Source organism: Kogia breviceps, chromosome 12 (genome assembly GCF_026419965.1).
Source record: "Kogia breviceps isolate mKogBre1 chromosome 12, mKogBre1 haplotype 1, whole genome shotgun sequence".
In the NCBI taxonomy this organism is placed as follows: domain Eukaryota; kingdom Metazoa; phylum Chordata; class Mammalia; order Artiodactyla; family Physeteridae; genus Kogia; species Kogia breviceps.
Genome location: NC_081321.1, coordinates 92747025 through 92769011, shown reverse-complemented (window position 1 = coordinate 92769011; position 21987 = coordinate 92747025). Strand labels below are relative to the sequence as shown.

The 21987-nt window shown below is 55.9% G+C and overlaps 1 protein-coding gene across 3 annotated transcripts in view; it reads right to left on the bottom strand.

Annotated features, from left to right (window-relative positions):
- Positions 1–2333: 2333 nt before the first annotated feature.
- Positions 2334–21987, bottom strand: part of CYTH4 (cytohesin 4) — a 30507-nt gene continuing 10853 nt past the window's right edge. For 2 of the 3 annotated variants that reach the window (XM_059082303.2, XM_067010160.1), the window contains 11 exons: positions 21835–21899; positions 20564–20630; positions 18960–19078; positions 17176–17256; positions 15493–15605; positions 13553–13701; positions 7668–7779; positions 6178–6254; positions 5730–5801; positions 5081–5235; positions 2334–4287 (listed from right to left, as the gene is read on the bottom strand). In XM_059082303.2, the coding sequence (XP_058938286.2) occupies positions 4215–4287; positions 5081–5235; positions 5730–5801; positions 6178–6254; positions 7668–7779; positions 13553–13701; positions 15493–15605; positions 17176–17256; positions 18960–19078; positions 20564–20630; positions 21835–21899 (1083 nt within the window). In that variant the 3' untranslated portion in view covers positions 2334–4214. Of the gene's footprint in view, positions 4288–5080; positions 5236–5725; positions 5802–6177; positions 6255–7667; positions 7780–13552; positions 13702–15492; positions 15606–17175; positions 17257–18959; positions 19079–20563; positions 20631–21834; positions 21900–21987 lie in introns of all 3 variants that reach the window. The other variant, XM_067010159.1, reaches the window with a different exon arrangement.

The following is a 21987-nucleotide window of genomic DNA, read 5'->3' as shown; positions in this document are numbered from 1 at the left end:
CCTACCCAGATCTACGACCCCCCCAACCCCCGCCGAATCTTTCCTCTTTCAGTGGTCCAGCCTCTTTTGTATCTCCATAAAAGCATGTACCTAGTTTGCCTTGTGATGGATAATAATAGTAGCATTTAACCCTGAGTAGGTACTCAACACTGTTCTAAGTATTTTGCACATATTCTATCATTATCATTTTATAGATGGGAAATCTGAGGCTCAGAATGCTTAGGAAACTTGCTTAAGACCCAGGGTAGAGTTGGGCCTTGAACCCAGGGCCTCCGTATGGCCTCACTACTGCCCCCCTGTGGCCTATTACAGTACGCGGCTTTTGTGGTACCTTCTCACTTGCCACCCACCCTGCCACACACAACGGTCTCAATCCATCCCAGGGCAGGGGCTGCCTGGTACCCATGTCTGAGACTCCCTTGCACAGAGAAGTCCCCACTAAAGGTTTGTGCCCTAGAACTCACTAGTCAGAACCCTTCAAGGAGGAAGATCACATCTAGAGGGGGTAAGCTACTAGTTCAGGGTCCCACAGCCAGAAGGCCAGAGCCCCGGGTATCCCGACTCCTAGGCTGAGCAGGGCTGACTGTGCCTGGCATGAGGGGAGAGGGGAGGCCCATGCTTATCTGTGCCCATGGGTATCTGGGCCTGCTCAAGCTCGCAGGTCCTAGTCGACCAGGTGCATCCCTCTCCAGAAGGCCCAGTTCAAGGCTCTACTCTGGGCTGAGGCCTCATCCCTGAAAGGGGCAGCCGATCCCATCTCCGGTCTGGCTGAGTCGTGGAACCTCTCATCCACGGGTGGTGGGAGCCCCCTGCTGCCCAGAGTGAAGAGTGGCAGAAGGGTGGGAAGGTGGGCAGAGGCCACGGGAGCAGGGCAGTCCTGGGCCAGCAAGACAGAGCCGGACCAGATTGCGATGCGGCCCTGCCCGCCTCTCTAGCCACGCCCCCCACGTCCTCCCCCCCGCCCCCCGCCCCGCACCACCGTTCCCACAGTTCCCCGCGCCTCCAGATATTTGCATCTCCTGATGTGGAGCCCCAGAGGGCCTTTTCAGTTGACTTCAGTCTAACCAGGAATTATCGTGCAACCTCCTGTGTGCCAGGCACCGAGCAGGGACAGTCTGGCATGTGAGGAATTTGCAGTCAGTGTGTGCGTGGTGGGGAGGAGCAGACATGAGGTGAGCTCACTGCAGTATCAAGTGTGTGTCTTTCCTTCCACCTCATAGCCGACCCTCAAGCACAAGCTCCTTTGTGAAGCCCCTTGGATTGCCTCTCCGGCCAGCCCAGCCCAGCCGTCCACCAGCTACTGTGCTCCACTCTGCATAACAGGCAAGTGTTGGCTTGGGCTGTCGCTGCTCGTTTGCACGTGTCTTCCCCGTTTGAGGGCAAGGGCTTTACCTTGATCATCTTTGGATCTCTGGTTCTGTGTGTGGAACCGGGTACATAGTAGGTGCTCCATAAGCCTGAGCCAAATGGAAGCATGTTGATCAGTCTGACACCTTAAGGTCTTCAAGGAGGGACTCAACAGGGGGCTGGGTTACGGTGTAGGGGCCACCTCAGTACCTTACACATCCCAGGGTGCTGCGGTGCTGCCTAGACTCCTAGAATTCAGGACCACCAAAATGTGAGCTCCGTGCGGACAGGGATTCTGTCTTGTTCCACCAGTGCCTGAAACACTGTTGGTCCTTAATAAACATTGTGGAAAGTACAAATAAATGAAGATGACCAAATTCAAGTCCCTCTAAGACACCCCAAAGTGATCGTTGGAGCCAATCTGTACTTGCATCCTTCTGCAGACAGGGAGCCTATTACCTATCTCCTGAGCAGCATTCTTTCTCTTTTTAAATTTTATTTATTTTTTTATTTATTTGCTGTATGCGGGCCTCTCACTGTTGTGGCCTCTCCCGTTGCGGAGCGCAGGCTCAGCGGCCATGGCTCACGGGTGTAGCCGCTCCGCAGCATGTGGGATCTTCCCGGACCGGGGCACGAACCCGTGTCCCCTGCATCAGCAGGCGGACTCCCAACCACTGTGCCACCAGGGAAGCCCCCTTTCTCTCTTTAGACAGCGCAGACTATTGGAAAGTTCTTTTGCTTTCCCCCCGCCTTGGCAGAACCAGTGCACTCCTGCCCATGCTCTGAGGGACCCCTGACACAAATCCAGCCCCTGGAGATCTGCCCAGGTGGCAGCCCTAGTGCCCAGAGGATGAGGGTCCAGGGTCCTTCGAGTGTCCACTCTTCCCTGTCTGGTCCTCCTGCACTCCGGCTGGGAAAGGGATGGTGAAGGGGCAGGATGGGCTCAAGGATGGGAGATGTAGTCACAGGCAGGACAGAGCGCCACTCACGAGTTGAATCATGAGCTTTATTCTCTATTCTGAGAGATTCCCAGAACAGTCACTCATGCCCAGAAAATCCCCCATTCCACCCTCTCAATGATGGGGGCGGGGGAAGCTGAGGACCAGAGAGGGGAAGGAAGTGGACTAAGATCACACAGCCAGTGTATAACCAGTGGCAGGAGAGAACCTCAGAGCCCATGACTCCTGGCTGCCCCTTCAGGGGCCAAATGAGGCAGCAGAGGTGGTGCTCAGCTCCCAGGCTGACATGGAGTCTGTGGAAGACCTCAAACGTCCTGTAAGGCTTCTATCTTGCAGATGCCCAACCAGATCCTCCTCAGTGCAGTATCATTACCAGGTTCTTGCACACCTCCGGAGACAGGGGTTTCACCACTGCAAGGCAGCTACTCTATCCTGACGTCCTGGAGAGTGTGCATGTGTGTGGGAGGCGGAGGGGAGGAGAGGTTGCCTCCCTTCCCCGGGGGAATCCACCTTGCTCCGGCTTGCCCACGCAGGCTGGGAGTGGCGCAGAGGTAACCCCATCTCCTGCTTTCCTGCCGGGGAACTTCCCTCCAGGGACACCCCCAGGGCCTGTGCTATGGGGTGAGAAGTGCTACTGAGAAGAGGCAGGAATCTCCCTGGAGAGCTGCCTGCCTGTGGGCTGGGAAGTCAGTTCCACTCGTGATGGTGCTACTCCAGAGGATCTCAGGATGCTGGGACCGTGCTCAGCACCACGGGAGCCGGGGCGGTGGTCCAGCAGGGAAGCTGTAGCTGAGACTCTGCTACAAGCTTCTGTGTCACTCACTGGCATGGCCGCTGCCTCCAGGCAGCCCTCTTGGTAACCACAGCTCACAAAGCTCTCTTCTTGACTTCTTGATCGTACCGCCCGTTCCCCCTGAGTACCTCTGTCTGGGATGCTGTCTGCCATTGTTTTAAGGGGTCCCACCCGCCCCTTCTCTAAGATGCACATCCTTGAAGATGGAGCCCACTCTGCTCTCTGCCTCCCACAGCCTTCAGTCCAGAGCCCCCTCCAGCTCTGGTGCAGACATCTCCAGCCGGAAGCTCCTTGGGAGACCCAGTCCAATCCTGTCCTTCCACCGAGAGGAAGCAGTCTCAGAGGAGGGAGGTGGCCAGCTCACACCCTGCTGGGACCTACCTAGGGCCATTGCTGGCAGGTTGGAGGTTGCAGTGGGGGTGGTGCACAGAGCCAGAAGGGCCAAGACATTTCTCTCCAAACACCGCAGTTTTCCAGGAACCAGAGAAGGAGGGTGACTTGGACGAGGGCACACAACAAGTTGGAGACAGAGCTGGGACTGAGACTGTGGCATCAGGCCTTCTAGTCCAGTGCTCTCGGGTCTCCCAGAGGTCTTGTCGGTGGGTGTGAGATGTGTACGCGTGTCCCTTGGGCAGGGAAGGCCAAGCCCCAGCTGAGGATGGGGGAGGGGCTGGCCGAGAAACCCCCTGAGCAGAAGGGGAGGCCTCACCATGGCGGAGGGTGGCAACATGCAGGCCCCTCCTGCTCCGAGGGCTGACAGCATTTCAGAGGGCAAGGAGACATCTGACAGGAGAGGAGACTGAGCCCCAGAGAGAGGGCGGGGTGCCGGGTTCTGGGCTCCTTTCCTCGCCCCTTACTGCGGTGGACTTGGGGCTGGGGCGGGGCCTTTCCTGGGTGTCCAGGGCCAGAGGCCTCATGGTCGGGCTTTGAGCCCTCGGTGGTTCCCACCCACCCTCTTTCTTGAGCCCTTCCTCCCCTCTGCTGTCAGCTTGAAGTGAAGGGGGTTGAGGGAGGATGTCTGCGGGCCAGGAAAGGGTGTTCTGGGGTGGGAGGTAGGTCTCCAGGTACCACACGTCACGGGGTTCCCAGGAAGCCGGCACCACCTCCCAGGAAGCTCACTGCTTGCTGGCAATCTTCTTCTTCCGAGCAGAGACCAGGTCGTAGAAGGGGACACGGGTGATGCTGGCTCTGGAGTGAGAGTAGGTGAAAAGATTTCAGGGCTGGGCAGGCTGACTTAAAGAGTCTCATATCCCAGGGAGGGGTCGGTCTGCCCTGCCTCAGGGGAAAAGCCAGATGACCCCAGCAAGGACCAAGCCAGGGTGTGTCCAGCTTCGACTGGCCTAACCCAGAGTCCCACGGGCGGGGCCGGAGGGGGTGAGGCTGAGGCCTGAGAGCCTTGGGAATTCTGCCCCCAAATGTCTTTGGACCCCTCCCCAGACTCCCATCAGACTCTCAGAAGGAGGTGACAAGAGCCCCGGTGGAACCAGCAGAACTGCTTGCCGACCGGCTCTGCCCCACTGGCTGTGTGGCCCTGGGCAAGTTCCTCCCCTCTCTGGGCCTCAGTCCTCATCTGTAAAATGGAGGTGAGCGTGGCTTTGGCCGGACGTGCCCTCTGGTTTTTGCCTGCACTGCTTGTTCCACCTAGAAAGGCCTCCTCTCCACCTCCATCAGGTCTTTCCAGGGCCACTTTGGGTCCTGATGCTAACAGGCGCTGGGCAAAGAGCTTTACATGCAACACCTCCCGTGATCCTCCACCATCACTATGAAGGCGGTGCCTCTCTCCCCTGTGTCCTGGACCTGGCACTGTGCCGGCCCAGAGGGGCTGCTCACAGAATACGTGTGGAAGGGATTTGCATGCCAGAAATAGGAGGGAGATTCTAGAGTTAGCCCTCTTTACAGACAGGAAACAGGGCTGCAAGAGAAGCAGGCGCTTCTGGAAGGTGATGGGAAACACCTCCCCACCAGTCTGGCCACCCAGTACCGAATGGCCTCGATCCACTGGTCTCGCTCCTCAGCGCTGGAGGCTGAGATCCGGTAGGACTCGTGCTTGCCCTCTACCACTTTGCCGTCGCCGTCTGTCTTGCAGGCCTTTATCTTCTGGCCCCGGCAGCTGGGGTTGTAGAGCTCCAGGCAGAACTGTGGGGGAAGTGGCCAGGTGAAGACAGGGCAGGGGTGGGAGGAAAGGGCTGCTATACTGGGCTCTCCGGGAGGCGCAGAGAAGCCTAGACACTTGGGCAAGGCCGGCGCTTGGATGAGCGACAGGACATACCCGGCCTCCGGGCCTTCCTGTGAGAGGCAAAGGGGCAGAAGCTGCAGCTCCTCACGTTGAGAACTTAGTACGTGCCTGGCTCGACCTAAATCCATGATTCTTCTTAAAATCCCCAGATGACAGATGGGGAAACTGAGGCTCAGAAATGAGCAGAGACTCACTGAACATCCCTGAGCCAGTGTCAGGAGCAGGCTCTGAGAGTCAGCGAGGCCAGGCCCTCTTGATGCCATTGACCTGCCCCCAGGCTCCACGGCCCCAGGAGGGAGACTGAGGCAACGCTGAGCCGCGCGCCCTCTCCTCCCACCCTGTTTTGGAAGTTCCCGCAGCCACTCTGGCCTCGGGCCTCCACACCAATACCTACTGGCTTCTTGGGGTCATCCACCTTCTGCACTGAGAGGTTCTCAAGGGGTATGATTCCCCGGGGCTCCTTGTCCTGCAGGGGAACGGGAGACAAGGTCAGGACCTGCAAATGGAGCTTCAAAGCCAAGGGCAGGGAGTGACCTTGGGGGCTCCCTAGACCCAGAGAGGAGTGTGCCCATCTCCCCCGACTCTGTGCAGCCCTGGGGAGGGCAGGGGAGCAGCACGGGAAGAGCCCCAGCTGGGAGTCAGGAGGCCTGACTTAAAGCCCTGGCTCTGCCTTGCACCTTGGCCCAGCCCCTTCCCTTCTTTGTAGCTCAGTTTTCCCCATCTGTAAAATGGGTATGGAGGAGGTCTGAAAGATCTCAAGGGGCCCCAAGCTCTGTCAATGGACCGCTTAGTGGGAGTCTGGAAAGGGTTTGTGGGGAGGGGCAGGGCAGGGTAAGGCTCACAGTGGTGAACTCAAAGTAGTAGAGGCAGCTGTCTGTCAGGATGAACCAGCGTCGTTTCCACGTCTTCACGCGGCCGCCTGCGAAAGCCAATGGCGGAGTCAGTCAGCCTTCCTCTGCCCTGGGCCACCAGCACTTCCCTCCACGGAAGAGCAGGGCCTCAGACGCTGTCCTCTGGGCCTCCACCTGAGCAGCAAGCCCCCAACCCCTTGCCTGCCTGCACCTTCCCCCTTATCTAGCCCTTCCTGACTTAAAACCCGCGTGGCTCTCTATCACCCCCGCGCTGCCCCTGAGCTTCCTGATCCAGGCTCGTCCATGGTCAGGCCCTGGGGCAGGCTGGTCATTCCCTGCACCTTCCTGCTGCCCTCACCCCTCCGTTCATGCCTTGGCCCGCTCCCTGCTTGGCACTATGCTAAGCCTTTCATCTTTCATTTGCCAGGCAATGTTCTAGAGATTTCAAAAAACTTCCACTTACTAATCCCTATAACCACCTATGAGGAGGGGACCATTATTAACCCCATTATACAGACGAGGAGACCGAGGTGCAGAGAGGCTAAGTCATCTGCTCGAGGTCTGGCCGCAGAGCTGGGATTCGAACCCCAGTGTCCCAGCCCCAGAGCCCAAATGCTCGGCTTCCCACACATTTAACTGTCCCAGGGATGATTCTCCCCATTTTGCCGCTGTGGAAGCTCAGGCTGAGGATGGGTGGAGGAGCTGCGATCTGTGACTTAGAGCTTCCCCGGGACTGAGGACAGTCAGTTGGGCAAGAAAGGAGGCTGCAGTCTGCAGGGGGGGGCAACTGGGAGGTGGGTCTGGAAAGATGGAGGGCTTGGATGGGCACCCCAGGCCAGGGCCCCTGCTCCAACACGAGGCGTCCGTCCTCCCCTGCCCTGGAAGACCACTGTGCCTGGCTGGGCTGCCCCTGCTGGGGCGGCGCCCGTGAGTGTGTGGGGGTGGCGGGAGCATACTGCCGGGCCCTGCAGCTCCCCTGCCAGATCCTCCAGCCGCTGCGGCTGTGGCAGCCGCCACAGCTCCCCTGTGCAGGCCCGGGGCCCTCCGTGTCCCCTGGTCCCATTGAGGGGAGGCTCCCCGAGCCACATCCTGTCACACTCCCTCCCTCTGTCTTTCAAGGACACCCAGCCCTCTGCCCACTAAAACCCGCCACTGGCTGGCTGTGTGGCCCTGGGCAGATGCCCTAACCTCACTGGGTCTGGGCTTCCTCAGAATCGCTTCAGGAAGAGTGACCTGCGGTTGAAACGTTTATCTATGAATCAGTCAGCTTCCCGTCCCCACTTCTTGCTTATCGTTCCCCTCCCACACTGTCCCCTCATCCCCAGGACGGACAGATGGACGGATGGGATGGGCAGGCTGCTGCTCCAGGAGTCAGGAGACCTGGGGCTGACCTGACTGCACCCCCCGAGGCTGCATGTCAAGTGCGTGAGTGTGGAGGCACGTGGGTGCATGTCCCGCAGCGCGCATGAGCGCGTTCTCACCCAGCTTGAGCAGCCAGCCCTCGCGGTCGGGGTTGAAGAAGGTGTGAGTGAGGTCATTGCCATCGTCCTCGGGGATGGAGAAGGGCTCACTCTTGATGCTGTCGAAGAGGTTCTGCCCCGAGAGAAGGGAGGGAAAGACCCGCTGTGACATTCAGCCCAGTCCAGGGCCTGGGTCCAGCCTGTGTGGCCTCGGGCAGCTCACTGGCCCTCTGGGCAAACCCTTTCCCCTCCTGTTAGCTCCTCCTTGGTCCCTGGCTTTCTTGGGGAAACCCTCCCCGGTCCCCCCAGGCCCAGTGGTGCACCCCTGTCCCCAACCCCACGTCACGCCTCCCCCTGTGCTATTGTAGAATGGAGCGGGTGGGCTGAGCCCGGCAGAGAGACCGTGCTGGCTGCCTCACCCATGGTCCCCTCGCTGCCAGTATTTTGCTGTCAGTTTGCTTGCTGAGGTTGACTTCCCCAAGTAGGTGGGGAGCTCCTCCAGGAAAGGCCTGGGTGTCATAACCCCAGAGCCTCCCCCAGGGCCTGGCCTAAAGCAGGTTAGCAACTGTCTGCTGACCCAGCGGCTGATGGTTCCCATCCCCCACCTTCCCGCCGGAATCCCAGCCAGTGGCAGGAGAACAGGGGGCGGAACAAGAGCGCCTGCTCAGCGTCAGGCCACCTGGGTTGAAATCCCAGCTCGGTCACTGGATGACTCTGTGGCCCTGGGCACATCCCTCAAGCTCTCTGAGCTGCTCTGTCTTCAGCTGAAAGCTGGACAATGCTGACCCCCAGTGTTCTAGGGACAGTAAATGGGCTACACTGGGGCCAGAGCCCCTCCCTGCCCCCAAGTCGAGGGGAAGATGATGATGAGGAGAAGCCCCCACCTGCACCCTGACCACCCAGCACTGCTCTTAAGGGTCAGATGAGTGAGTCAGGGTCCATCACCCCCACGTCTGAGAGTGCTGGAGACAGGATGCTTGGCTGGGATGTGTAAATGCACACACATGTTCACCAGTGTGCGCGCGCGCGCGCGCACACACACACACACACACACACATACATTCTGGGGCACAGCAGCCAGATTCAGGGCCTCTTTGGACAACATCTAAGGGGGAAGGGGTCTCCTTTTAGGTGCAGTAGCTAGACTTCCAGGTGTACCGTGGGTTGGGGGACACAGAGGACCTGCTAGGGAGTTGGAGATTGGCTGCCCATGTTGTGACTCAAGGTGGGATGCTGACCTAGGCTCTTAAAGCCCCCTCTCCTAGGCAGAGGCCAGAGACCTGTTCTGGGAGGTAGGAATTTCTCAGAAAGCAGATTTTAGTTCTCTATGGAGGACTTTCTAGAAGTTGGAGCTGCTGAAATATGGAAGGAGCAACCTTGTAGGGTAATGAGTTCCTTGTCACTGGAAGTATGCAAGCCAGGGCTAAGACCTCCCTGCGGGAGATGCGGATGTTGGCAACAGATCACCCCTGTGTGTTTTGAACCCCCTGCCGTGGGGCGCTGCGTTCCATAGACAACCTGCCCAGATTTCCGAGTGTTTGGAAAAAACAATCTCAATTGTCTAATTCTGCGGACTAAAACCAGACAGGATGCTGGGTCTCTATCGTTGAGATAATGAAATCATTTCCTTCTGTTGCAGTTGTCTGTGCTGCTGTTCAGATGGTTTCCTCGAAATTTTATTTATTTTTTCCCTCGAAATTTTAAATGAAAATTTTCCCAAGTACTGTTCGATTCCCCAAAGTTTTAGAAATGGTGTTTTTTGGTCTTTAAAGGTCTTTTCTGATCCAGGAGCTTAGGGGTGGTGGAGGGGTAAGAGATGCGGGGAGGAGAGTGCCGGCTGGCAGCAGGTTTTCCTGGGTTTGATGGAGTGGGCCCCGCTGGCTGTGGTGGGGGTGGGTGGGGAAGGGCGGGGACCACTTTCTCTGTTTGGAGCCCCTGCATCCCTAAAGCAGCCGGGAAGCCCCGCTTTACCCCTCCTGCCCTGGCCCAGCCTGGCCCTGGGATTCCCCAAGTGGCGGTGGCCGGCTGAACAAGGTCTGTGGTAGCAAGGTCTTGTCAGCGAAGCTGGCAGCACAGACAAATATTCTGAAGGCCCAAGGAGGTGAGCGGGGGACAGAGAGGGCCTCATCCTTCATGACACCCACAGGGAGCCCCATGGCAGCTGTGGCAGGCACCATACAGCCTACACATTCCGCCCCCACAAGGGAAACAGCTCAGTTCACCCACATTTCCTGTACCTTGTAAAGCCCAGGCTCCCCCGTCCCCGCCCCCTGTAATAAAACATCCTTGCACTTGGACTTTCTGTCCAGGTTGCTCCGGGGGGTTGACACTCACTGCCCACCTGCCACGCCCCCAGGCTCCAGGAGACTGTGAATGACTCCCATCTGGCTAATCAGAGCATTTCATCCTTACTGGTCACAGCGACGGGTTCAGAGAGGGACCTGTGACCCATGTCAGTCAATAAGCCTTAATTCAATAAGCCTTAATTCTGGGACTCTAGTTTAAAGTATGAAGCAAGATGGAAGCCTGGAGCCGCCCAGGCCATCTTTGCTGCAACTTGGGGAAAGCCTAATTAAGAGGGAAGCCGACTTGGAAGAGGAGGTTGCTCAGAGATGGAGAGACCAGACTGCGCTCTTCTGACCTCACTGAGCAACTTGATCTAGCCGAGCCTGAAGCCAACCATCAATCCCCCATCTTTTCCATGATATGAGCTGAGATTCCTCCAGCCAGGAAGGAACTGGAAGCTGGGAAACACGGGCCAAGATCTCCATCCCCTAATCTTGCTTTCTGGTCTCTGCAGAGGGAAGGGCTTTGGAGTCAGACAGACATGGGTTTGAATGTGGACTCCTCACAGACTGCGACCCTTGGCCAGCTACCTCTGTTGGAGCTCAGTTTCCTTCGCTGTAAACTGGGGATGGAACGTGGGGCCTAAGGTTGTCGAGATGACTTAACGGGCCCAGTATATGGTCAGTTCTGATGGAGACACCTGGACAGGAACCCAGGAGGTCTGGCCTTGCCTGCAGCAGAAGATGCCCTGAACTGGGAGACTGTTCCCTTGCCCGGACCTCGGTTTCTCCACCTGTGACACTGGAGAGTGGACAAGCCCTCCTTCTATCCTCTCTGCTTCTTCCCCTCCTCCACCCTGGCTCCCTCTCTGGGCAACCCTGTCAAGGTGAGTGGTGCCAGGTGCTTTAAGTGCTTTGTCTGCTTCTCAGGAGAACAATGTGAGGTCAGTGTCACCAGCCCACTTTGCAGATGGAGAAACTGAGGCCAACACTCAAGGGCACACAACCATAAGGGCAGAGCTGGGATTTGATCTCCCATCTTCCGAGTCTACACCCTGTACCTTTGGGCTGAGTTTCTTGGGCACTCACCCCGTCCCCATCAGGGTGGCCAGGGCGAGACCCGCTCAACATGCCTGAGCCCCAGCTCCCATCATGCACCTCTTTGAAGCCTTTCCCAGCTGCGCACCCTCATGGTCACGGGGTGACCTCTCTTTAGGTGGTGTATCTGTGTCAATTTAATTTCATAAATCGGGTCACTTAAAAATGTTACGTGTCCTGGAGGATCCTTCTGCAAAGCTGCAAACTGAATACCTGAAGGTGCTTAAAGCCGAGTCCTTGCTTTACGCATGGGGAAGATGAGACCCAAGGAGAAAGCAAGAGGACCCCCGGTCCTGAGCAGCTTCCTGTGAAAGCCTTGAAGAGCAAGGACCAGGCCAGTGTGGTTCACTTTGTGTCCTGGGAAGCTTCTGGATTAACTAGCCAGTCCAACGACATAGGTGCTGTGCTAAATACCTTACTAATCCTATAAGCTTACCTACACTAATCCTATAAACCGGGAGCTCAGAGAGGTCAAGCCACTTACCTAAAGTCACACAACTTGAAAATGGGGGAGCCAGGACTTGGATGTGGCTGTGACTCCAACGCTCTGTTCTTTTCCCTGCTCAGTGCCTGCCCCTCTCGGCTGCCAAGGAGGATAATAAACCCTTCCTAGACCTCCCAGGAAGAGCTTGAAGCTAAATTGAGATAATAGACCGGAAAGCCCTAGGAGAAGAAAGTTACAAGCTCTATACAAATGCAGTGCATTGTTATTAACAAAAGGCTTGAATTGGGAAAAATACCTAAGGAGGGAGCTGCTGAAGGAGGCTCTTTGGGGGCTGAAGCAATAAAGTGGCACCTGGGAGATCCAACAGGACTGGTGCTGGCATGTCATTAACCCATTACCTGCTGGACAAGGTGCGCCCAACATCCTGCCCCAAGTACCCCAATGAGATGCGTTACCAGTTTTCAAATGCGTTTCACGTTTTAGGCATTTTACTAAGGGCTGGGGATTTTAAATTATTATTAATTACTCTTAATGGCGACCTAAGCTACCACTTAGAGCTTGTGCTATGTACCTGGCATGGGCTGTGCCCTTTACATTTTAAAAAATTACTACTCAGGGCAGCTCTGTGACGCAGGTATCATTATCCCTGTTCTCCTGGTTGAGGAAATGGTGACTCCAAGAGGGTGAGTCATTATTTAAGGTCACCCAGCAGGCCAACGGGGAGATGGGACTTGACCTGAGCTCTAACCTACTCTCAAGCCCTCATTTTATGTCGTGCCCCCCAACCACCAGGATAAACTGTCTCTGGGGACCAAGGAGGGGGGTGGGCTAAGGGCGAGGCTGTTCTCAAACACCGAGGGGCACCAGAATCGCTCCAGACTCAGGCTCTCCCCCCACTGACCAGACTTCTGCTGTCCGAGGTACACAGGGTGCTCAGCTGCCAGGGTGGGGTTCACACCGTCTCCTCCCCTCCTGCCGTGCCCTGACCTGGAGGGAACTGAAGCTCTATTGAGCTCTGGGGCGTCTCTGGTCCTAGAAATGAATCGTCAATTCATTTTTGCAGAGGCAGGCTTTGAATCTCACTCCTATGTTTCTAAAACAGCTCCTGGCTCCGCTTTGCCCATAGGAAGCAGGCAAACTCCTGAGGCTGTCGTGCGAAGCTATGGTCTCTCTGGCCCAACCTCGGTGCCCATCGCTGTCTGTATGTGTCCAGCTGGCCACTCTGGATGCCCCTCCCTTTCCCAACCAGGTCAGGTGCTGGCCAGTTCCTCTTCCTGGAATGTCCTTTCCCTGCTTCTCCTCTGGGCAAACTCCCACTCAACGTTCAAGGCCCAGTTCAAAAGTCACCTCCTCTGTGGAGTCTTCCAGGATGGCACCCTTCCCCTGCTCCCGGGAGAGTGATAATAGTGTCCTCTGTGTCTCCATAGCTGTGTCTCCTACGGTCAGTGCAGCATGAATCACGCAGGGTTATAATTCACATGTGTATCATCCTCCCACCAGACCCTGAACGTGGGTTTACTCATCGCTGGGTGCCCCGTGCCAGGCACAGGTCTCGGTGCAGTGTAGCAGGGGTGGGGCTGTTTGAGGAGGGGATGGGAGGCCTGGGTTCTGCTCGACTCTCGAACTGATGTGTAGCCTGTGGAAGACCTACCTGTTCCTTCCTCTCTGAAAGAGGGAGGGGTTTGAGCAGGGTCTGGGGATTTTCAGCCCTGACCCACTGCGAGTCTAAGAATCTGGGATTCCAAAAAATAGACCTAGGCTGCGTGAGGCACCCTTTCTGGAAGGTGTGAATGATGGGTGCCCAGAGTTCCCCAAAGGCTGAGGTCTGGGAGGACCTCCTGGGTGTTCAGTCTTGGACCTCCTTCTTAAGATGGGCCCACTTGGGAAAGCCCTTCTCGGGATCAACATCTTTTGTGATGGTCCCTCTCCAGACAGTTACCAACCTGGGAGGGCCATCTCAGCAGCGCCCTCTCCTGGAGCGGCCTATCTTAGAGGAGCCCCTCTTGGGCCGTGGACCTAAGGAGAGGCTCCTCCCGGAGGCCTGGGGACGGGACTGGGTGGGGCCACACCCCTCTTACCCGCAGCTGACTCTCAGGCAGGTCACTGCCATCATTGATGCCACGGTTCATGGACACAAAGCGCTCGAAGGGTGGCCTGTCCCGGACGTTGGGGTTGTGGAGGCTGGTGTTGAGCATGATGATGGAGAAGGACAGGACGTAGCAGGTGTCTGCGGGACGGACAGGACAGCGGTCACAGTCTTGGCCCTGGCCCCTGCCCCCTCCCCTGGCCCAATCCCTTCTAGGGGCCAAGAATGGGCCGTTTCAATGTCCTCCCGGCTTGGCATTTGAGACCTGGCCACGCCTCCCACTCTCATGGGGCTCCAAACAAGCTTCAGTTGTCAGTTCCCACCCTGGTACTTCTGCTCTTGCTGGGCCCCCTGCCAGGCACCCCCTCCTCTTCCCTTTCTACCCACTTAAACCCGCCCGCTCTTCCGGCTCCAGCTCCAGCCCTCCTCCCCACCGAGCCCTTCCAGCTCCCCGGCCCACTCTGTTCTCTGCCTTCTTGGAACTCAGAGGATGCTTATTGTTGGCAGCACTGTTCAGGGCTTCGTCACGAGCCACTTGGTAATCTTATTAGCATTGTGGGGCTCCCGGAGCCGCGCTCCCGTTCCATTATTCAGACTTTCATGTGCTCTGGAGTGAGGCTGGGCTGAGCTGAGCGTTTGGAAAGGAGGCGATCACTACTCTATGATGTTTTAATGCCCTGGGTCCAGAGCCAGGGAAGTCCAGCTGTGTCCCCAACTCTCTGGTTGACCTTGGAAAGTACCCGAGTTTCCGGAGCCTCAGCTTCCCCACCTGCAATATTAGCAGGTTTAACTTTGAAGTAGCTTCATGTTCTAGAACATCGGTGATTCTACCTCTGGTCGCCGTGGCACTAATGTTGGTGCTTGCCCTGTGCTAAGCTCTTTACAGCCCTTCACAACACTATGAGGTAGGCACTGTTACCACCCCCATTTTACAGATTAGGAAACTGAGACACAGGGAGAGTGAGTTACATGTCCAAGGTCACAAAATTAAGTAGTGAGACTGTGATTCAAATCTGGTGCTTTAAAATTCCTTCCTTCCTACAAATATTTATTGTGTACCTCCTAAGTGCTACAGAATGGGGATTCACTAGTGAAAAAATCTGTGTGGTCTCCATCCTTGTGAGACCTTTAGACTTGTGGGGCTGACAGATAACAAACAAGCAAATCCCTAATTTCTCTATAACTACAAGGCGGGCAAATGCTCTGTAGGACTTGCCCATGGATATACTACTGAAAAGCTCCCTTCGCTTCTCGGAGTCTGCGTTCTGCAGTGCTGAGAACACGGATGACCTTGTAGAGTGGATGTAAGGATTACATGACTTTGCATGCGGAAAGCACTTAGCACGTGGGGAGTGCTCAATGTGTGGACTTGGTTATTGCTATGGTATCTTCAGACCCAGAGAAGAGGCCAGGACAAGCCTGCCATGATGACTTTTCGCCCACCATGTTGGGGGATGTAGAGGACTGAGCTTTGCTGATATCTTCCTATACCTCTTTGCGTCCTGCGTCCTGCTCAGGCTGTTTCATGCTTCTGTGCCTTTGCTCAGGCTAGAACTCCTGCCCAGAAGGCCATTTCTCCCCTTGACCTCCTGGAGAACTCCTATTCATCCTTCAAAACCCCGTTCAGGCCTCAGGACCTCTGGGAAGCCAGCCTGGACACGCTGAGTCTCCCATCCCTGCCCTCAGATGAGGCACTTAGCACCCTGTGTCATTATTTCCTGCCTTCTCTCCCAAGGATCATGCCCTGAGGCAGCTCTGCCTGACAAGCACCCAGCAGAGGGCCTGGCACGGAGTTGGCACTCAGTGAGGGGTTCATGAGGGGATCTGGGCTCCCAGGGTCTGGGTGCTTGGGAGAGACCTGAGGGGGTAGAGAGGCCGAGGTGACTCGGAAGGCAGATTTGTGTCTGGCAGGGTCCCCTCCCACACTGGCACCTGTGGATTGGAAGACACCTGGGTTGCAGAGGCAGTATCGGGTGGCAAAGGTCTCCATCATGCGGTCGATCTTCTGGGCCTCGCCTGGCAGTCGGAAGCTCCACAGGAATTGTCTGGGGGAAGAACAAAACCATGGGCCGTGGAGGTGGGGGAGGCTCTCAGAGGGGGCTCAGGGGGGTCCCCATCCCCCCACCCCATAAGCTGCTCTGTGTCTCCCAGGCTTAGTCTCTTTATCCTGTAAATGAGAGACTCTGCACCTGTCATCTAGGCTCATGGTGGTGGGCGGGGCCTCAGTGGAATTTGTTCCTCTGAGCACCCAGACTGCAGGAGGGATCCCAGAAATGCTTTTTCTTCTAGAATACAGGAGCTGAGCGGGCACACCCCCCTGCCCATCTGAGACCCAGCACCATTTGCGGCCCAGTCCACCTTAGCCCTGTGGATTCCTGGGTTCTGAGGCCCCTCCCCGCCTGGCCACTGGGCCCTGGGATTTGACTGTGGGACCCTGGGGGAGTGTCTTCCCTTGGCTGGGCATCCCTTTCTTAGAACTGAATGATTTCCACAGCTTCCAACTAAGTTCCCCAAGGGCAAGGGCAGTGCCTACTCCTCTCACATCTCCTGGTGAGCTGGGACAGCCAGCAACTGCTCAGTAAAGGCTAGCTGAATGAGTGAAAGAGTGAACAGGTGAATAAATGAACAAATGAATGTTGGAGACTCCCAACCTACCCCTCTCCTTTAAAAAGCATGGGAGTTAGAGGGAAGGCCACATTGCTTAGATGGTGGTGGCTTCTTCCTTCTCTGCCTAGCAAACTCCTAATCATCCATCAAAGCCCAGAACAAATGGCCCCACTCAGGAGCTGATTTGCCAGGCATCATCTGCAGCAGCAAGACTTACTAAGCACTTACAGTGGACCAATTCTAAGCATTTTCTCATTTATTCCTCACCACCCTATGAGGTTGGTACTGTTAGTATCCACATTTTACAGATGAAGAAACTGAGGCACGGAGAGTTTTTTTTTTTTTTTTTTTGGTGTGTGTGTGTGTGACTTTCCCAAGGGGTGAGTAGCAGAGATATTATATGAACTGAGCAGTCTGGCTCCAGAGCTTGTGCTCCTAACGCATATACTGTAATGCCTCCCATTGTTGTAAAAATGAGTAGCAATAATAATATCCTAATTAGAAAATAATAAGTAATAATAAATGCAGTACACACTAAGCTGCATTAATGAAATAAGTAAAACAAGCCCTAATCCAAAAAGCAGTGGTATGGGAATGGCATCATAATAGTAATAATGGTTATGATTAAATATTATTATAATAATGATGCAAAATAATAATAGTAGTAGTAGTAAGTAACGAGCCAAGTGCTGATCCAGGCAGTCCACACCTATTATCTCATCTAACCTCAGCTCTATGTGGGGGATAATGTCATTAATTAGGTTTATTTACTTATTAATTAAAAAATTTTTGTTTGGCCGCACCACGCAGCTTGCAGGATTTTAGTTTCCGGGCCCTCAGCAATGAAGGCGCTGAGTCCTAACCACTGGACCGCCAGGGAGTTCCCTCATTTATTCATTCTTTCTCCTTCTGCTTTGTTTGTGCTGTTATCCATGTGGATGGTGATGCCCCAACCCTTCCTGCCGTGCCACCCTCGAGGGTCAGGCCCCCGACCCCTGGGCCACTCACCTGAGGGCCTGGACAAGGTTGAGGTTGGCGAACTCGTGGCAATCTACGAAGGCCTGGAGGACCTGCAGGTTGATGGGGTCCCTGGAGAGGAGGCAGGAGGGAGGGCGGGACACACTCGGGCATTTGCTGGCACCCACCTCCTGGGGGCTGTTGAGGTGCGGGAGGCCAAGGAGGGGAGAGATGTCCTCCTTCTGAATCCAGCCACCATCTGGTCTGTTCACATCTGTCTGAGCCCACATCACTGTCCCCCCCGCCCCCGTGTGCACGTCCATGTCCTCCCACACACGGCAGACGCCCCCCCCACCCCCCCGCCCCTGACGGCTCACCAGCACTGTCCTCACCCTGGAGGGGAGCTCTGGTTTCAGAGCCACCTGCCCTGAGTCAAATCCTTCCTCTGCCACTTCCTTCCTGGGTGACCCCACACAAGCCACTTGACCTCCCCGAGCCCCAGTGTCCACATCTGTAAAATCAAGAGAAAATGCCCACCCCCATTTCCTTCCCCTTCCCAGATCTGAAATCAGAAAGCGCTGCCCTTCTTGCCACCTGGGTTCCCTGCTTGCTTAGGAGAAGGAGAGTGTCCTCTGGGGAGCCTGGGGGAAGGGTTCCTGGCTTGCTGGCCCAGCTCCACGCCTGTCCCCTGTAGTCTATCTGCCACCCAGCAGCCAGAAGGGTCCCTTCAGACCACTCCTCTGCCCAGAACCCTCTCAGGGACCCCCGCCTTGTCACCTACTACTTTCTCCCTTCCTCTCTCTTCCAGTCTCACTGGCCTGCTGTTCTTTAAGCAGGCTTCTGCCCCAGGGCCTTTGCACGCACTGTTCCCTCTGCCTGAAATGCTCTTCCCCCAGAGCTACACTGCTCACCTCCTTTAAATTTCAGTCAAATTTCACCTTCTCTGTGAGACGCTTTGTGTCCACACTATTTAAAGTCACAGCCTCTGACGCATGGTTCCCAGAACTTTCTCATCTCCCTTCCCTGCTTTGTTTGTATTCCAAAGAACTTATAATTTTCTAACTTATTTTACATATTTTGGGATCTGTCTTCCCCGTTCGAACGTACCTCCTTGAGGGCAGGAGTTTTTGGATTTTGTTTTGGTTTTGTTTTTGGCCATGCTGTGTGACTTGCGGGCTCTTAGTTCCCCGATCAGGGTTGAACCCAGGCCCGTGGAAGTGAAAGTGCCGAGTCCTAACCACTGGACATCCAGGGAATTCCCAGTAGTTTTTTTTTTTTTTTTTAAACTGAAGTATAGTTGATTTACAACAGTGTTAGTTTCAGGTGCACAGCAAAGTGATTCGGTTATACATATATATGTATATATCTGTATTCTTTTTTTCAATTCTTTTCCATTATAGTTTATCACAGGATATTGAACATAGTTCCCTGTGCTACACAGTAAATCCTTGTTGTTTATCTATTATATATGGCTGTGTGCATCTGTTAATCCCATACTCCCAGTTTAACCCCCCTGCCTGCCCCCCCGACCAGGAATTTTGTCTGTCTTGTTCACTGGTGTAAATCCAGGGCTTGGAACGCTGCCTGGTACACGGTAGGTACTAAAAATGTCTACTTGTTTTCTAAATGAGTGAAGGAAGGAATGAAGGCAGGCAGGCAGGCCTTGGTTCAGGGTCTGGAGGGGTGTGATCAGTTAGGCCGCTGAACCCCAGGAGTTATGACTTTCCTAACATGACTCATTCCCTTACTTACCTGCACACACAATCCCCTCACCCACACCTGTGCACACCTGCACAGCCTCATTCTCTGCCTCCCTAAGGCCCCGCCCTCCTTACCTCTCCCCCAGGTAGGTGCCGATGGCCGTCTTGTTGAGGCCCTCGCCCTTGTACAAGAACTGGGCGATATCCTGGACATCGGGGGTCAGCAGCTTGTGCTCAATGAGATACTGGACGCCCTGGAGGTGGTACACAGAGCCCGTGAGTAGCCCCACCCAGCAGCTGGCCTGGGAGGAGGGAGGGAGGCAGCCCCCGTGGCCAGAGCCCTGGGCCTGGCAATCTGGCATTGGCACAGCTTGTTCTGGGAAGTTATGTCCCCTCCTTGATAGAAGTTGCCTTTGTAAGGTGGTGAGTTCCCCATCAGCAGAGATGTGCAAAGAGAGATGGGGTTCCTGCCATGAACCAGGTTCATGCCGCAGGGTGCTCTTCAGTCTGATACTCTTTGATGATATGCTTCGATGATTCTATGAATTTATAATTTTAAGATTGAATGATTCAGGCCTTCCTTGTGTCCCCCTTAAAATTCATATTATTTAAACATAGTGTTTCATTTTTTCTTACAAGTAATCTTTGTCCATTGTGTAAAAATTAGAAAAAAACTGCTCAGTCAAAAGGAGAGGAAATTGCTCAGTGCTACCACTCGGAGGTAGACAGTATCCCTGGTGGTCCTCTCCTCCCTTTTCTGTGTGAAAACGGGAGTGTGCCTCACCCGATTTTCTGATTTGACAATATCTCAGACGTCTCTCCCCACACCCCAGGCACTCGAAGTCTGTCATCTAATTTTAGGAGTTTGAGGGGTTGTGTCTGGTTTTCCGTGATGATACCTTCGAGTCCCTATTCCTTTTGGAGAAGAGGCTACTGGGAGAGGGGGGACAGGTTGTGGAGGGCTCTGAGTGACAGGCAGATGGCCCAGGGGACCCCTCAGTGGCCCCTCCCTGCGGGGCGCTCAGGCAGGATCAGGTAGGAAGTGAGTTAGCGCGCGTGTGCGCGTGTGTGTGCGTGTGTGGTCTGTGTGGTCCGTGTGGATGGGGGCAGGGGTTGATTGCTGTGCCACTGGGACACGGGAGGCCTGTGATGGGGAAGCGGCAGCCTTCTAAGCGAGAGCAGGAAATTTCCAGGGACCCCTTGGCTTCCCTGATCCCACCTCTGTGTGTCAACTTGTGGCTTCCTCCTGTCCCGGCTCCTACAGGAAAGGAGCCCAGGGCCACCTGGCTGGGCGAGGGGTGGGGACTGGGGGTGCTCTGAGGCTGGTGGGGGTGGGGTTAGAGTGTAGCTGAGCCCTGAGCGCTCAGGGCTCCGTGCCAGCGTTCCAGGACTGGCTCCCCCAGCTGAGGGGCTGGAAGACACTTCTGGAGACTGAGCCCCAGAGTTTAAGGGCCCCACTGCCCAAAGTCCAACTCACAGAGAGTGGGGAGAGACATCACAGACCCCACCCCATCCTCCTGGCTCCGACCCCGTGCCCCGGGGCTACTATGCTGTTGGGTGGCGGAGCCCCCAGCCGTAACAGGCGTGGGGCACAGGATGAGATGCTGAGCCGGGCAGGGCTTCAGTTTCCTCATTTGTAAAGTGGGTAATTGTGTCAGCTGAGGGGAAGAAGAGGACATCGTGGGGGGACCCAGCATGCAGCTCTCCAGGCCCCCTGACTCGGCCTCTGCACTGCCTACCTTCACGGGATCCATGTTGAATTTCTTGCGTCCGATGCTCAGCTCCTTCTCCTTCTGGGCCATGCGGCTGTAGACAGGAAGACATCAGCCTGGGCACCCCCGGACCCCAGGACACCCCTCCAATCCCCGAGGACGCTTCCCTCAGCTAGAGCCAGTATTCCCTAAGGGCCTCCAAGTGGGGCTGGAATCCCCGGGGAGAACGTGAGAAATGCAGGGTCTGGGCCCCTTCCTGAGCTGCAAGACCATATTTCCAATGGGCCCAGCTCTGCAGCTGTGGCCTCAGGAGCCAGAGATGCTCCTGGGGGGGATTTAGAGGGGCTGCGTGCTTAGAGGGGGAGCGAGATAACAGGGAGGTTAGGGGTGAGAGCACAGGCTTTGGAGCCAGGCTTCTGGTGCAAATCCCACTCGTCTCTCTGGGACTCAGTTTCCTCATCTGTAGAATGCGGTGACTCTACCACCTGCCCCCCAAGCATTGTTGAGAGGTTAAAGCATTGAAAATAGCTAGTGTTAGGTGCCGTGTAAATGTTATGCTGTTGTCATTGTTGGGGCTGGAGACGCGGGGGCAGTGCACGTGTGTATGCGGGCGTGAGTGCGTGCACGTGTCCGGGCCGGGCAGGTGGAGATCAGAGGCATCAGAGAACTGCAGGCTGGCAGGGGCGGGCTGGGGATCTCCTGGGACACCGTATGGAGGGGTCAGTGCCCTGGGGCCCTAGGGGATTATGCAGGTACCAACCTTCTCACTGTACAAGTGGGGAAACTGAGGCCCAGTGAGGGGAGGACCAACCACAGGTCACAGAGCCAGGGGCAGTCTTCCTATAGAAGGGATGGGGTAATGACACCTTATGGGTGGAGTGAGGTAGACCAGCCTCGGCCTTGCCACAGGCCAGGCTCCTGTCCCCGCAAGGCCCCTGGCTGCCTTGTCCTCATCCTTGGGGCTGAAATTCCCCTCTCCCTGGCCCAACCCAGCATGCTCCTGGCCAGCGATTGGTCAGGGGCTGGGTCAGGGTGAGTTGGGAGAGACTTTGGGTGGAGGAGGTGGGAGAACGGGGCTGCTGCTGAAGAGAGGGGTTGCTGGAGGCAAGGACCAGACCAGACCACGGGATGGAGTGTCAGGGCCGCCCTGTTCCTATTTCACCCCCCTATGCCTCCCCTCTGGGGGTCCGACCCCTGCTTTCACCAGGGCCTGGGCTCATTCACTCTCACTCATGGCACGTGACATCCTCAGGAAGCCACTGTGGCAGCTTCCCAGGGTCCCCTGCCGGGCCCCTCACCTCTCCTCTGCCGTCTCGAAGCAGTCGATTTGAGCAAACACATCTGCGATCTCGTCCTTCAGCTTCTGTGGGGTGCGGAGGTAGAGTCAGGGGGCGGAGCCTGGGACAGAAAGGGCTTCACGAGCCACCCCCCCCCCCCCAACCACAACCATT